We start from the raw sequence: 14,901 nt of genomic DNA, 5'->3' as shown, positions 1-14,901 counted from the left end.
TGCTGGAATTAAAGGCGTGCACCACCACCACCCAGCATAAATAAATATTTTAAAAGTCTAAGTGTGACCAGATTCTAAACTCCCATTTGTCCCCAGAAATACGATACAAAAGCTGTGTAGATTTAATAATTTCACATTAAGAGAACCCTTACTCCATGGGAGACACTGTCGTGAATTCCTCACATGAATCTGCACACGCAGTCATTAACAGTCCTTTGACGTTCTTATTACTACACCCATTACACAGAGAGAGGACTAGGTTGTTGGCAGGGTCACAAAGCTGTAATACTGTGGGACTCTCTTTCTTCTCCCAGGAAACCTGTAAGTACGTCATAAAACTGTCTTTGCTGGCCTTTTCCTATTGGTCCTTCAGACCAGCAGCCCTGAGCTGAAATGCCTGGGCACCTATCTCAAAATTCACGAGGCAGAGCCCACATCTGCAATGTAAAACCATGAGGCAGAAGTTCCGACGCAGCTCCCCACCATACACACAAAGTATTTCCCAAACTTCCCGGACCTAGGGAAGTACCTGAATGTAGGCCACCTGGTGAAACAGGATGTCCCTCGCTGTCCAGCATGCAGTTTTGCTTGTCTTTCATAAGCTGTTCGATGCATAATTCATATGTTTTGCCTTCTAGGTTCCCACCACTACTGCCAAGCTAGAAATAAAGATGGAATCAATAGAAAGGAAAATTTCTGTCAGAGACCAGCCAACAATTGAAGACCCCTCTAAGAGAAAGAAACCCACAACCGACAATGCATTTGGATTTCCTATTGCCCAGGAACAAGAGGACAGTGAAGGAGACTTCCCAAAAGATGCTGACAAGACACTGGCCCAAAGGTTTAAAGTCTACGACTTCTGTCTGAAGGATGTTCAAAACATCCTCACATACTGGGACCGCAAGCAAGGGGTCCAGATGCCTCACGCAGGCATGGAAGAGGTGCCCCATGAACCTGATGATCAGCGCCAGGCTCCTTCAGGTGGCGGCGGCGGCGGTGGCGGCGGCGGCGGGCGCAGGGGCCGCAAGGATCGGGAGAGGGAGCGCTTGGAGAAGGAGAGGGCAGAGAAGGAGCGCCTGGAGAGGGAGAAGGCGGAGAGAGAGCGCTTGGAGAAGCTGCGGGCAATGGAGGAGCGGAGCGACGGGGAAGGGGAAGGGGAAGAGGAGCACGAGGGGAAGAAGGATCTGGGGGTGCCCTTTATCAACATCCACACTCCAGACTTTGAAGGCATAAGTTGGAAGCAAGCCCTGGAGAGTGAGAAGCTTCCCAAAGGAGATCAGGTACAAAGACTTCTGTGGGATAAAACAAATGAGGCATAGGGACTGTTTCTTTGTGTTGAAAGTCAGTATCCCCTTTGATGAATCTCTGATGCCTCCTTGTATATACAACAATAATGCCTAAAGGGACCCTTCTACTCCGTCTATCTGGCCTCATTAAAAGCCATCTGTTGATCTTTAATACTGACAACTCTAGTACCCAGGGAACTAGAGAGGTGTTTTGGGGTCAATCAAGAGACTTGTCTATTCCAAAATGTTTTTCCCACATACTTCCCATTGGGATGGGAATCAGTCTATTAGGTAGCTAATAGACTTCTGCTACCAACAGAAGTATTGTGCCTTAAAAAGCAATGTCAACTGGTGGTTTAGGTGGAGGAGGATATATATCTGTCTGGGAACTTTTTCTGTAAAGATCAGAAAGTAAAATTCTAGGCTAAAGATCATACAGTCGTCCAACAACTTCTCAATTCAGCCTTTGGAGGGTGAAGGCAACCACCGACACGATACAGTGGGCATGGCCACGTTCCAATAACTTTTATTTACAAAAGCAAACAGCAGCCGGGCGGCGGTGGCGCAAGCCTTTAATCCCAGCACTCGGGAGGCAGAGGCAGGCGAATCTCTGAGTTCGAGGCCAGCCTGGTCTACAAGAGCTAGTTCCAGGACAGGCACCAAAGCTACAGAGAAACCCTGTCTTGAAAAAATACCAAAAAAAAAAAAAAAAAAAAAAAAAAAAAAAAAAACAGCAGGCCAAAGTTGTCAGCGAGCAGGCAGAGCCACAGTTTGCTGTCCTCTGGCTCATGAGAAACCAGGTAGACTCTTTAGAAAGACAGAAGATAGCCCTAGAGGGATGAATGGCAGGTAACAGTTGGAGGAGGGGAAAAGCAGTTCTTCACAGAGGCAAATTTATGCGATTGTCCTTACTGCCGTTCTTGCCACAGCAGGTCCAGGGCAGGCTGAAAAGCACATGACACTTCCTCTACTCAACTCACAGTTTTGTGTGAGCACGCCAGAAACTCTTTCCTTTTTGCCAAGAACATCTTCTTGTACAGTTTTTGTGTCCTCCACATTTGAATCCATAGGTTGGTTAGGCTGTTAATTTAGTAAGTGCTGTTAGACTTATGGCTTTCTCTGTGGATACTGTAACTCCTAGGAAGTAACTCCAGTCCGTGTTAGAATGCTCCTTGGTCCACAGGATGGGATGCAGATTACATGGAGGTCTTGACTTGGTAGGCCTACCAGGCTGCTTAGTCCACAGAACAGGCTATATATGCCCTATACTGTTGCAATGACAATCTCAACACTGAGTACTTATTCTAAGGACTTCTGCATGCTGGGAAGGAACTTGCTGCCCACTTTCCAGGCCCTTGCTTTAGAGGTGACTCATGTATGATCCAGAGCACAGTGAGAGAAAACCCAGAACCTTTACTTTATTTGGTAGGTTTTTCTCTTTGCTATATATAACCTGCACCCAACCCGACTTCTGTTTACCTTTGGAAAGAACATTTAAAGCAAAATGAACATCAAATATGAGAATGAATGAACCAGATCTATGCTACAGACATCTGAACGCTAGGAGCTGATCTGTTTAAATTAAACAGCCCTATGGAGGGTTAGGCCATCTACCGTATCAACCTAGTTCCTGCCCTAATGGAGTTTATAGTTCTATAAAAGACAGACAAACTGTCACAATAAAGTGTGACAAAGGCCATGAGAAATACAGAGCATAAACATCCCACAGCAAGAGCATCCAGGGAGGTCTGAAAAGCCTGGCGCAGCCAATTCGGAAGCCCATCCTTCCTTTGGAGTCTCTCAGAGGACTGAGGGCAGGGAAGGTTGCAAGGGCCACCCTTGTTCATTTTGACAGGGTGTGGCATTGGCGCACAATCTTCACAGGTAATTGACGCAAACCTTTTCCTTTAGATCCTGGACATCCTAGGCCTGGGGTCCTCCGGACCACCCATTCCAGCCCCTGCGTTGTTCTCCATCCTCCCTTACCCAGTGAAGCGGCAGTCTTTGGTTGCCACTGAGATCCTGAAGCACTTTGTGTTTGTGATCCCACCAAATGATGACCTTGCCCTGTCAGACGAGAAGAGAGAATTGGAAGGGGACTCTGATCTCTTCCTCAACACCATGGTAGCCAAGGTGAGGAATCCGCGACTGGTCTTGCACTTGGCAGGGTTCACAGGATGGGGAGGAAGGCCACCCCCACATGGCAGCAGTCTGAATCTGGCATGAGATTTGTTTCTCTGGGCCTCCTGCCTGAGGAGCCTCCACGAACTCCCATCAACGTGTGTCGTGTGTGTGTGTGTGTGTGTGTGTGTGTGTGTCTGTGTGTCTGTGTATCTGTGTGTGTGTCATGTGTGTGTGTGTCGTGTGTGTGTCGTGTGTGTGTGTCTGTGTGTGTCTGTGTGTGTGTCGTGTGTGTGTGTCTGTGTGTGTGTCTGTGTGTGTGTGTCTGTGTGCGTGTGTGTCGTGTGTCTGTGTGCGTGTGTGTCGTGTGTCTGTGTGTCTGTGTGTGTGTCTGTGTGTGTGTCGTGTGTGTGTGTGTCTGTGTGCGTGTGTGTCTGTGTGTGTCTGTGTGTGTGTCTGTGTGTGTGTCTGTGTGTGTGTCTGTGTGTGTGTGTCTGTGTGTATCTGTGTGTGTGTGTCTGTGTGTGTCATGTGTGTGTGTGTCTGTGTGTGTCTGTGTGTGTCATGTGTATGTGTGTCTGTGTTGTCATGTGTGTGTGTCTGTGTGTGTGTCTGTGTGTGTGTGTCTGTGTGTGTGTGTGTGTGTGTCCCGTCTACCCGGGAGGAGGCTGAGAATGACACTGCTCCTCTTTTCCGGTCCCCAAGAGACTTCAGGAAATCCATCACATTACTCTGAAACTCATATGCAAGAAAAAATGGGAAAAAATAGTTTTTTAATTGTTAGTGTGTTTTTTTCATACCAAGTGATGGGGTCCATCATGAACTTCTGAGCAGCTTGATTGTGTGCACTGACCATACTCCTCCTGATCCTCCTGCCCTCTCCCACCAGCTCCCTTCCTCTTCCCAAATAGTGCCCCTTCTATTTTCATGTCGTGTGTGTGTGTGTGTGTGTGGGTGGGTGGGTGTGTGGGTGGGTGTGTGTGTACACATATATGTAAAATCTAGGTTCTACACATGCGAGAAAGCACGAAGTATTTGTTCTTCTGGTTCTGGATTTTGCACATAATTATCTCCAATTCCATTCATTTTTCCTGAAAATGACATAATTTCACTCTTTTGTATAGTGGAATAAAACTCCATTTTGTGTGTGTGTGTGTGTGTGTGTGTGTGTGTGTTATTTTCTTTTCCCATTCATCTATCTGTTACTGAACACCTAGGCTGACTACCTAACTTGGCTCATGTGAACAGTGCCACAATCAACATGGATGAACAACTGTGTCTGTAGTATGTTGACATGGGTTCCTTTGAGTGTATTCCCGGGAGTGGAGTAGCTGGATCACGTGTTCTCTGGTCTTTTTTGTTTGCTGAGGAACCGTCATACCGGTTTTCATAGTGGCCGTGGCAGTTTACACTTCTGGCAGCAGTGTGTACGGAGCCTCCATGTAGTTTTGATTTGCATTTCCCTGATGCTGAGGGTCTGGGGTTTTTGTTTGTTTCTCTTTTTCTTTTTTCAAGTGTCGATCACTTGTACTTGTCTCTTGAGAAGTAACTTTCATTTCATGTGCCTGTTTATTGATTGACGTTTGGGGGAGGTATTTAGTTTCTGGGTTTTTCATCTATTCTAGATATTACTCCACTGGTAGAGACATAGCTGGCAGAGATTCTCTCTTGTTCTGTGAGTTTGTCTTCGCTCTACCAATGGCCTCCTGACCTATCCAGGAGCTTCTGGCTTCAGGTGATCCCGTTTTTTCGTTCTTGAGATGACTTCCTGAGCCGTTGGAGCCCTTCTCAGCCCCTGCCTATGCCTGTATCTCAAAATGTTCTGCCTGTCTTTTCCTCTCTATGTTTCAAAGTTTTAAATCTTACATTAAGGGTTTTGATACATTTTGAATTGCTTTTTGGTAAAAAAAAGAAGGGTGTACGTAGTCTCATCCTTTACACATGGGTACCCGATTTTACTAGCACCATCCCGTGCAGATACTGCCTCTTCCCAATAGATGTTTTAGCACACATTATATAGTTAACAAAATGAGGTGCCTTGTTTCTTGGTCGTCTATTCCATTCTACCAGTCTGGGTGCTTTGTTACCGTGCTCCCTAGTGTGACATGAGCTCAGGTGGAGTGACATCACAGCTTTGCTCTTTTCCTCGGGATTGCTTTGGAGATCCAGGATTTCTGTGCTTCCATGTGAAACTTGGGATTATTTTTCTGTCATGAGGCTGTTGTCATCAGAATTTTGAGAGTAGCTGCATTAAATCTGTGGGTGGCTCTTGGAACTGTGGCCGTTTTCACAATATTAGTCTGCCAGGCTATGAGCATGAGAAGTCTTCCTGTGTTCTAGTGTCTTCTTCAGTTTCTTTCTTCAACTGAAACTAGATTATAATGTTGATGTGTGTGTATCAGTGGGTGTGAATGTATGCATAATGCATGTGTGTTAGTGGTGTGAGTGTGGGTACAATGTATGTGTAAGTATCAGCAGGTGTGAATGTGTATGTAATGTATGTGTATCAGTGGGTGTGAGTGTGGGTATAATGCATATGTATCAGTGGGTGTGAGTGTGGGTATAATGTGTATGTATCATTGGGTGTGAGTGTGTGCATAATACGTATGTATCATTAGGTGTGAGTGTGGGTATAATGTGTATATATCATTGGGTGTGAGTGTGGGTATAATGTGTATGTATCATTGGGTGTGAGTGTGGGTATAATGTGTATATATCATTGGGTGTGAGTGTGGGTATAATGTGTATGTATCAGTGGGTGTGAATGTGGGTATAATGTGTATGTATCAGTGAGTGTGAGTGTGGGTATAGTGTGTATGTATCAGTGGGTGTGAAGGTAATGTGTGTGTCAGTGGATGTAGTATGGATATAGGCTAGGAAGTCAGAAAGAATACAATACCACTAGAAGGGCAAAAAGGGTATTGAGGAAGGGTGACATGACACGTGAAGCAGAAAAAGAGGTTATAGGGGAGGAGGCTAAGTGTACAGGGGCCATCAGGGATGAGAAAGAAGAGGAGGGAGAAGAATCAGCAGAAACAGATGTCGTTTGAAAAGCCATAATAAAACACAATACTGTGGATGTTAGTCTTGAGAAACTGGCTCTTTTCAAAGGGTACATAGATTTGTTCTAAAACTAAGGTAATTCACAGTACAAGAATACAAAGATATGGGTTAAGGAAACACGCACCACCAGGGAAAAGTTAGATTATTAAAGAAATTACCATGGGAAGATTGGATATTATGCATGAAGTCACTTCTTAATCTCCTTGCCTAACAATATGTGAAAATAAACTTTAGTTGAACTAATTTCTTAAGTTAATAAAATGAAATCATGTAAAACTAGAAGAAATTATGCATACAATTCATGAAAGATATCGCAGAAAGAAATAGATTTGAGCAATAATATGTAGATTATATGCATATTAAAATTATATCCATGGCCTTTTATCCCAAGGGCAGCATGGTGACCCAACATTTAGCCTCTTTGTAAATGCTAGCTCCTACAAGCCACACACTGCCCAGCAGGAAATGAAACCGCCTGTAGGCCCCGTCCTCACAATGAGGCTCTAGCCCATGTCCAGTAACAGGTGGAAAATCAGCAGCATTGGTGGGTGTGCCTCAGCAGAGCAGAGTGCCCAGGGATGACTCTGCAAAGACAAGGTAGAGAGGGAGAGGAAGCACCACTAGAAGTGGCTACTGCGCTGACCCCTCCTTCTGAAAACCGACCCTGTCAGAGAAACAGTTAAGCAATCTTCCACCTGCTGTTTGAGGAGGCGCTCTAGCTGCTTTGCAATTGACAAGGAAAACTTTATTCTTAGGCCAGAAAAATAATAGCTGAAAATATAAAATTTTGGTAGAATTCGAGTATCAAAATTGGACACACATCAGAGGAACTTGATTAAAATTTACTACAGAAATGTAGCAAAAACGCAATGTGATATTTATAATATATGACCACTTGGGAACTGTCTTAATTGCTTTTCTGTTCCTGTGAAGAGACACCATGACCAAGGCAGCTTGTAAAAGGAAGCATTTAATGGGGGGCTTGCTTGCCTTTTCAGAGGGTGAGTGCAGGACCGTCATGGCTGGGTGCATAGCCGCAGTCAGGCAGGCATGGCTCTGGAGCAGTAGATAAGTCCTTATAGCTTATCTGCCAGTTAAAGACAAGGAGAGAAAGATTGGACCTGGCATGGGCCTTTGGACCTCAAAGCCCTCCCCAGTGACACACCTCCTCCAACAAGGTCACACCTCCTAATCCTTCCCAAAACTGTCTCCCCAGCTGGGGACCAAGCACTCAAATATATGAGGCTATGGGGCCATTCTCCTTCAGCCCACCACAGGAACACATAGCTATAAAAATGCATGCCTAAGACACGCAGGGAAGTATGCACGTATATTGTGTACACTGTGCATCACAGGAGTAGCGTTCACACGCTTGGCTCTGTCTGACTCCATTGTGGCAGTACAGGGGACAGTTGTTCTGAGGAGTCATGAGCTGAAGTACTTAGAAGCAGAGCGTCGGGTGGATGGGCTCTAGAACCATTGGTGAGACAAGCCTCTGGGCATATGTGGGGGGATTTTCTAGATTAGGCTAGTTGGAAAGACCAACCCTAAATGTGGGTGATGCCATTTTGTTGTAAATCCTGAGCTGAAGGAAAAGGAGAAAGCCAGCTGGTCATGAGCATTGTCTCCCTGCTTCCTGGCTGAGAGGGCAGCGTGGCCAGCTCCCTGGCACTCCTGCCTCCATGGCTCCCCCGCCTTGATAGTGGGAGCTCAAAGAACCCTCCCTTCCATTGCCCTTGCTGGGGTTTGCATCATAGCGACACATAAAGGTTAAGACAACAAATAAATTAAAAGTAAGAGAAAATTAAATCAAGAAGAATGAGAAATGCTTATTAAACGTGACCAATTAGATACAAGTATTGATTTGTACTCCATCCCAAAATAGGAAGAGATTCTTTTAAATCCTTTTTAAGCCCTAAGAATAAAGAGGAGAAGAAAGGAAATGGTGGGGAGTAAAATATGCCAATAAAATATTAACCATCATGTGGCAGGTGGCCGGAGAAACTGGCCCAGGCGATGCCAAGGAAGTTGAATGCCCAGCTGGCTATGATGGAACCCTGCCAGGAGCTGAAATTTATCCCATATGCTCTGTGTCAGCTTTAAGATTGCTCTAGGGTTTCTACTTCCTCCTCAGGGGCCAGAGTACCCAGAGAAACACTGGCCTTGTCCCTAACCCACAAAGCTGGCACTACTCTTTCCTTGAGGCCAGCAGCACCTGCTGCTCACCACCCAGACTGCAAACATGCTCTAGGCACCTCTGCCTTTGCTGTGTGCCAGGGGTATTTAAGCCTTTGTGCTCCTTTTGAATTAAGGCCCAAGAGGAACCGACCTCTCCATCTAAGGGGAGCAAGCAGAAAATGAAAGAAAAATCAGAACAAGCTCGTGAAACTCAGAAGGAAAAACGTCGGACGAACTACAGCAGAAAAGGCCTCCCTGGGGGACCATCGGGGACTATTGCCCCGATGTCTGACATAGACCAGAACAGCTTTGATGGGGAGCACTCCCAGGAAAAGTTCATCAGGTAGGCCTTGCAGCAACCAGGGAGAGGGAGGGTGCGCAGCCATTACAGCACCAGAGAGGTGCAGGGCTGCCCTGGCTAAGACTCCCAGCCTGCCATGTCTAACCCCAGTGGCACAGCCCCTGTCCTTGTGTGGTTGTTTCAGGCTGAATCACTTCCGGTGGATTGTGCCTCCCAATGGAGAGGTGACCTTGAGAGTGCATTTCTCCTCTGCTGATCTTGGAAACTATGACCAAACGTTTAATTTCGAGCTCCTTGGGACCCGCCGCCAGTACCAGCTCTACTGCCGCGGAGTCTGTACCTACCCAGACATCTGCAAAGACCCAAAGTAAGTGGATTTAGTTTTCAAAGAAAAGGTCAAAAACTATGTTTTTTTTGAGTCCTCTCATCCCAAGGCACCTTGAACAAGGTACATATTAATAATACATGGGGACCAGCGAGAATGCTCAATGGGTAAAATATGTTTGCTGCCCAGCACGTGTGTATGCACACACACACACACACACACACACACTAAATATAACAATAACAACAACAACAATACCTTGAACTAGGAACACATCCAGACCCTCTTGTACCAGGCTTCAGTACATCAGACCTTGAAACAAGAGCACCAGAGATGACATCATACTACAGGGTATCCCCCACTGAAACAAAATAAACACTACATTAAGAGAGAAAAAAAATGTCTTTTGGCAAGTGAGTTTGCATATTAGCTATTAAGCTGATTAAAACCACTTTGACATTTCCTCTAAGATTTGTCCTCCTGTGAAAGGAACATATGCGTGAAGTTCAATGGGTGGCTTTTCTCTGACCTGCTGAACATTACTGTGCAGTTTAGGTCTCAAATACAGGCACCTGGGTGAGCAAACTAGCAAGGTGACTCCCAGCTGAAGGAGGGACCTTCTGTAGCTTGTCCCTTTTCATAATGCTCACCAAGGACCCCTGTTTTACCAAGGAATTCGGAAGCTGATTGATATCCACTGGATGAACTATTTAATAGGTTTCCATTATGATAATTGTGGAATTTCCATATCTGGTTGTTAGGAGTAAAATATCCAGCTCGGCTCTAGGAGGCTTTGTCTCAAGCTCCAACCATATCATCCCCTCTTAGAAAACAGGAGTTAAGCTTCCCCAGAGATGCTCAGGTTAACTGTCTTCAAACCCCTGGACCCTTCGTAGCATACATCAGGTGGCAGCATCAGTTTGTGTGTGGTCATTTTGCCTCTTCTTCCCCTGTGTTCAGGGTTGTGTTCCCTCAGAGGAAGAAAGACATTAAGGTAAATGAAGTCATCTTTAAGAAGTACATAACGAGTATGGAGAAATTTTACTTTGGACCACTACTTTGTGGAAAGTCAAGAGACAAGTAAGTGTTAGGTTATTTCAAAGTCAATTTCAGACAAACTCTGTGATTACAGTTCTTATGTAAGCATGGCTTTTATTGACACTGCACCCATTTCACCCTGAACTCCTAATCAGGAGAATTGAATTCTTGTGTCCCGAGTGTCTGCTTTGACACCAGATGACTCAGGTGCCACTCTCCCTAGTGGGAAAGCCTAGAAGAAGGTAAGACTTAGAAACGGTGAAATCAAAACTTTGCTTCAGGATATAACAAGTCCAAGATATTTAGAAGATAACTCTAGGAACCACATAAATCAGGGAATAGAATATATGGTTGGGGTTCTCACAGGAAAATCCTGTCTTCAAGACGACAACATTCATGAGTGTGGACTGTATGACAGAAGGATCATGCATGTAGCAATAGAAAGGACAAGAGATGATTCCACAGAGAACTTCTCCATTCACAAAGAGTCCACACTAGACCCAAGAAACAAGGCCAGAGTTCTTGGGGGGAAACAGGGACAGGGGTACCATGACTCCATGAGCAGAGGGAGGGATCAGCTGTGTCAAATGCTGCAGAGAAGACAGAAAGATGACGGTGCAGGTGTTCACTGTGTTCAACAAGGTGGACTTCATGGGGGGATGGAGAACTTGGCAGGAGGCCTTCTGGGAGATTTCTGGGAATTATGCCCAAGTTCAATAGATTAAAGACTCAGTGAGAGAGAAGAGAATAAGGATGGGGGGAATAACTCTGCGGAAAAGTTTGGCCATGAGGAGGGATGATGGGAGGAAGATGTGAGTCCAGGGAAGCCTGATGAAATATGTCTGTTCTTGTGATGTCTGTATTCCAAGGGAGAGGGAGAAGAGGGGAAACTGGGGCCATCAGTAACATAGCTCCCTGAGACAATACAACAGGATGCGGGATGCTGGCCTTGGCCAGGAGGAGGAAACACTACCTTATAACAGGAGAAGAAGAAGGAGGTCACTTTGGGTGAAGATACAATCGCAAGGATAAGATGCATAACTAATGGAATAACTCCACTTATTTCCTCCGTGACAAGTTATTTGAGATCACCTTCCTGAGAGAAAGTGAAGGATGTTTGTCTCAGTTAGGGTTTCTACTCCTGTGAAAAGATACCATGACCATGGTAACTCTTATAAAGGAAAACATTTTAATTGGGGCTGACTTACATTGTCATCCTGGTGGGATATGGTAACATGCAGGCAGACATAGTGCTGGAGAAGGAGCTAAGAGTTCTCTATCTTGTTGCTCAGGCAGCAGAAGGAGACTGTGTACCAATTTGGACATGTCTTGAGCATATGAGACCTCAAAGCCCACCCTACAGTGACACACTTCATCAAGCAGGGTCACACCTACTCCAAAACGGCCACTTCTCCTGATAGTGCCACTCCCTTTGGGCCTATGGGGGCCATTTTATTTAAGATGTGGGAGAGACCAAATGAAGAACTTTGAGAGGCGAATGCTCAGGTTCAGCTGGCGTCCTTCTTCCTATTCTGTCCAGTATTTTTCGATAGAATGGCGCTGTCCACATTTAGGGTTGGTCTTTCCATCCCAACTAGCCTGATCTAGAAAATTCTCCCCACATATGCCCAGAGGCTTGTCTCACCAATGGTTCTAGAGCCCATCAATGCACATAAACCAGCACTTGGAAGGTAGAGAGAGGAGGATCAGAAATGCAAAGTTGTCTTTGGCTACATACGAGGTTCAAAGTGAGCTACTTCAAGCCTCACTAATAGTACTACCCAAACATGAGCTGAATACAAATGACACCAGTAGACATGCCAAAGTGGGCAAGCCAAAGCCTACGAGACTTCAGCCCTACATGAAGAACTACAGGCGGCTAAAGAATAACAAAAGTGAAAGAAATAAGTCTTCCTCAGAGCAGAGCACAGCAACCATGCTCCAAATCGTGACAGCGATGGGTAAGATGTTGAGGTCCCCTCCCCTTTCCCAGGTATTCACATAGAGTTGCCTGACTGACAGTGCGGTTTGAATCTGTCATTCTCTCTCCTTCCATCCTCCGTCACAGCTTGCTCAAAGCTCTTCTCAGACTGTTTCTACTTTCCTGGCCTGGGCTGTGGGCTCTGGTCATATATATCTCTCAATTCCTTTAGCCCTCTTCAGTGGTTCCTTTTCTGTGTATTCCTTTAGCAGAATGTCTTCCAATAGACCTGATGCTTTACCTCTACAGATCCCTCCCCAAGGCATTAGGGAACAGAAGCAAACTAGTTGTATGAACAAGGCCAGATAAATCCATGTCAGAGCAGTAACAGTCTATGAGGGTGTCGTAGAGGAAGGCGAATGAGATCATCTCTACGACAGATGTCAAATAACAGGTGACCCAAATGATGATCTCACAAGGGAATACAAGCATAGATGGTCACTTTTCTTGGGGTTCTTCGCTCAGAACTAAGAATAACTACCATTTGTTGGGCATTTGATATTTCCACTTGTTCTAAGAGCTTCCAATGTACAGTCCCACTCAATACCCATCAACCCTAAGCAACACTGTCACCCCATTCTTAAAGATAAGAAGACCGAGGCTTAGGGGAATCATGTCACAGTACAGTATTCTCCGAGGCAAGTGAACAACTCCAGATGTCATGACCTTTGCCACCTGCCACTACCGCCGCACAGTCATAGGCTCCTCCTACACATAAATCCTTACTCGGTCATCACAGCCTCATCCATCGCCATTCACTTCCAGGTATAAGTCATCCTTGTTCCCCGGCAACATGGAGTCCCTGACGATCCTGAACAATTCTCCAATGGTGGTGGAGGCATACTTCTGCTTTCAGAATGATGTGAAAGCGAGCACCTACTTTCTAGAGCCCGTCAACATGACTCTGAAACCCAATGAAAAGCAGGTACCATCCAAGGGAGAAAGTCCATCTGGCAGAGGCTTTCTTGGGAAAGTCGAGACCTGACATCCTCAGTATAAATGGACTTTGTTTCAATTCTTTCAACAGATATTAAATGTGTGGGCCTACCCTACGGCAGTTGGTATCTTTGAAGACAGCATTGTCTGCTGCATCAAGGAAAACCCAGAGCCAGCCATCTTTAAGTTAAACTGCCAAGGAATTCGCCCAGAAATTGAGGTGGAGCCCAGGCAATTACATTTTGAACGGCTCTTGCTTCACAGGTAAGAGTTCTGGGTGACACAGGGAGAGGAAGGAAACCTCAAGAACACTTAGCTCTAGGGTAAGCAACTCATCTTGAGTTACTCTGGACATTTTGGGTTTGTTGTTGTTTTGGGTTTGTTTGTGTGTATGTACTAGGAACTGAACTCCAGCTCAGCCTTACACGTGCCAGGTGAATGGCTCTGTCCCTGAGCTCCTCCGCACGTTCCCCCGGCCCCTACTTGGTCTTTTCATTAAAGCAAGAAAAGAAAAATCAAACATTTGCTCTTTTTCCATATATTTGAATTTTTCATATGCTTCCTTTTTGTGGCTCTGAATTTCTGTCTGATGTCATTTCCCTTCACAATTCCTTCAGAAGTATGTGTCAGGCAGAGATGGCAGCTGCCACCAAGGTAATAGTAATGCCCCACTGCTCAAGGCTGGGTCGCCAAATCAGACTTCGCCAGATGAGCAGCATCTGTCTGGACTAGTATACTGGTTAGGCTTTGTCAACCTGGTACAAGCCAGGGCCATTTGGAAAGAGGGAACCTCAGTTGAGAAAATGCCCACATTTTACCAACCTACAGACAAGTCTATGGGGCAATTTCTTGATTGATGATTGATGGGGGAGGGCACAACCCCCAACCCACTGTGGGCAGTGCCACCTGGGCAGATGGTCTTGGATTCTGTAAGAAAAAAAAAGTCTGAGCAATCCATGAGGAGCAAACCAGTAAACCACATTCCTCTGTGGTCTCGGCTTCGGTTCTTTCCTCCAGGCGCCTGCCCTGACTTCTCTCAAAGATAGCTAATAACCTAGGAGGTACAAGATGAAATAAATCCTGCCCTTTCCAGGTTGCTTTTGGTCACAGTGTTTATCACAGAAAGAGAAAGCAAACTAGAACAGCTAGTTATTTCAAAGATGAAAGCAACAAAACACAGAGAAAGGAAGATGACTGGGGCATCTTTCATGATTTCCTCACTTCCTGACCACAGCAGTCTTACACTTTCTGGCCCAAATTAATAACTCAGGCCCAGGTGGGAAGTAGTGACACAGGCCTTTAACCCCAGTGCTCAGAAGGCAGAGGCAGACAGATCTCTGAGTTCAGGGGCCAGCCTAGTCTACAGAGAGAGTTCGAGGACAGTCAGGGCTACACAGAGAAACCCTGTATTAGATAAAAACAAACAAAAAAATCCATCTCAACCTCTAAGAAAGTGTTTTTGATAACTTCAGTCAATAGGAAAAAAAATGGTTTGGAAACATACATAATTTCACATGGCAAGTGCTTGCCTACCTCCAGGGAATCCATTGCCATATACTCAGGAAAACAAGAGGCTATGCATTCATTCCAGGTTAAGATGGACCAGCTTTGATCAGGGGAAGACTGCCTGAAACTTGTCAGATGATATCAACAAAGGTTGCCAATGGTCCTC

The 14,901-nt window shown here is 45.5% G+C and overlaps 1 protein-coding gene across 1 annotated transcript in view; it reads left to right on the top strand.

Annotated features, from left to right (window-relative positions):
- Positions 1–14,901, top strand: part of Hydin (HYDIN axonemal central pair apparatus protein) — a 325,609-nt gene that overhangs the window by 246,744 nt on the left and 63,964 nt on the right. Inside the window, exons 46-52 of the mRNA XM_038312407.1 lie at positions 653–1,280; positions 3,198–3,419; positions 8,783–8,991; positions 9,134–9,316; positions 10,235–10,354; positions 13,059–13,218; positions 13,321–13,493. Coding sequence (XP_038168335.1) covers positions 653–1,280; positions 3,198–3,419; positions 8,783–8,991; positions 9,134–9,316; positions 10,235–10,354; positions 13,059–13,218; positions 13,321–13,493 — 1,695 coding nt within the window. The remainder of the gene's footprint in view (positions 1–652; positions 1,281–3,197; positions 3,420–8,782; positions 8,992–9,133; positions 9,317–10,234; positions 10,355–13,058; positions 13,219–13,320; positions 13,494–14,901) is intronic.

The sequence above is a fragment of the Arvicola amphibius genome, chromosome 15 (genome assembly GCF_903992535.2).
Source record: "Arvicola amphibius chromosome 15, mArvAmp1.2, whole genome shotgun sequence".
Classification (NCBI taxonomy): domain Eukaryota; kingdom Metazoa; phylum Chordata; class Mammalia; order Rodentia; family Cricetidae; genus Arvicola; species Arvicola amphibius.
Note: the sequence above shows the minus strand (reverse complement) of the source record. Positions and strands in the feature narration are given on the sequence as shown.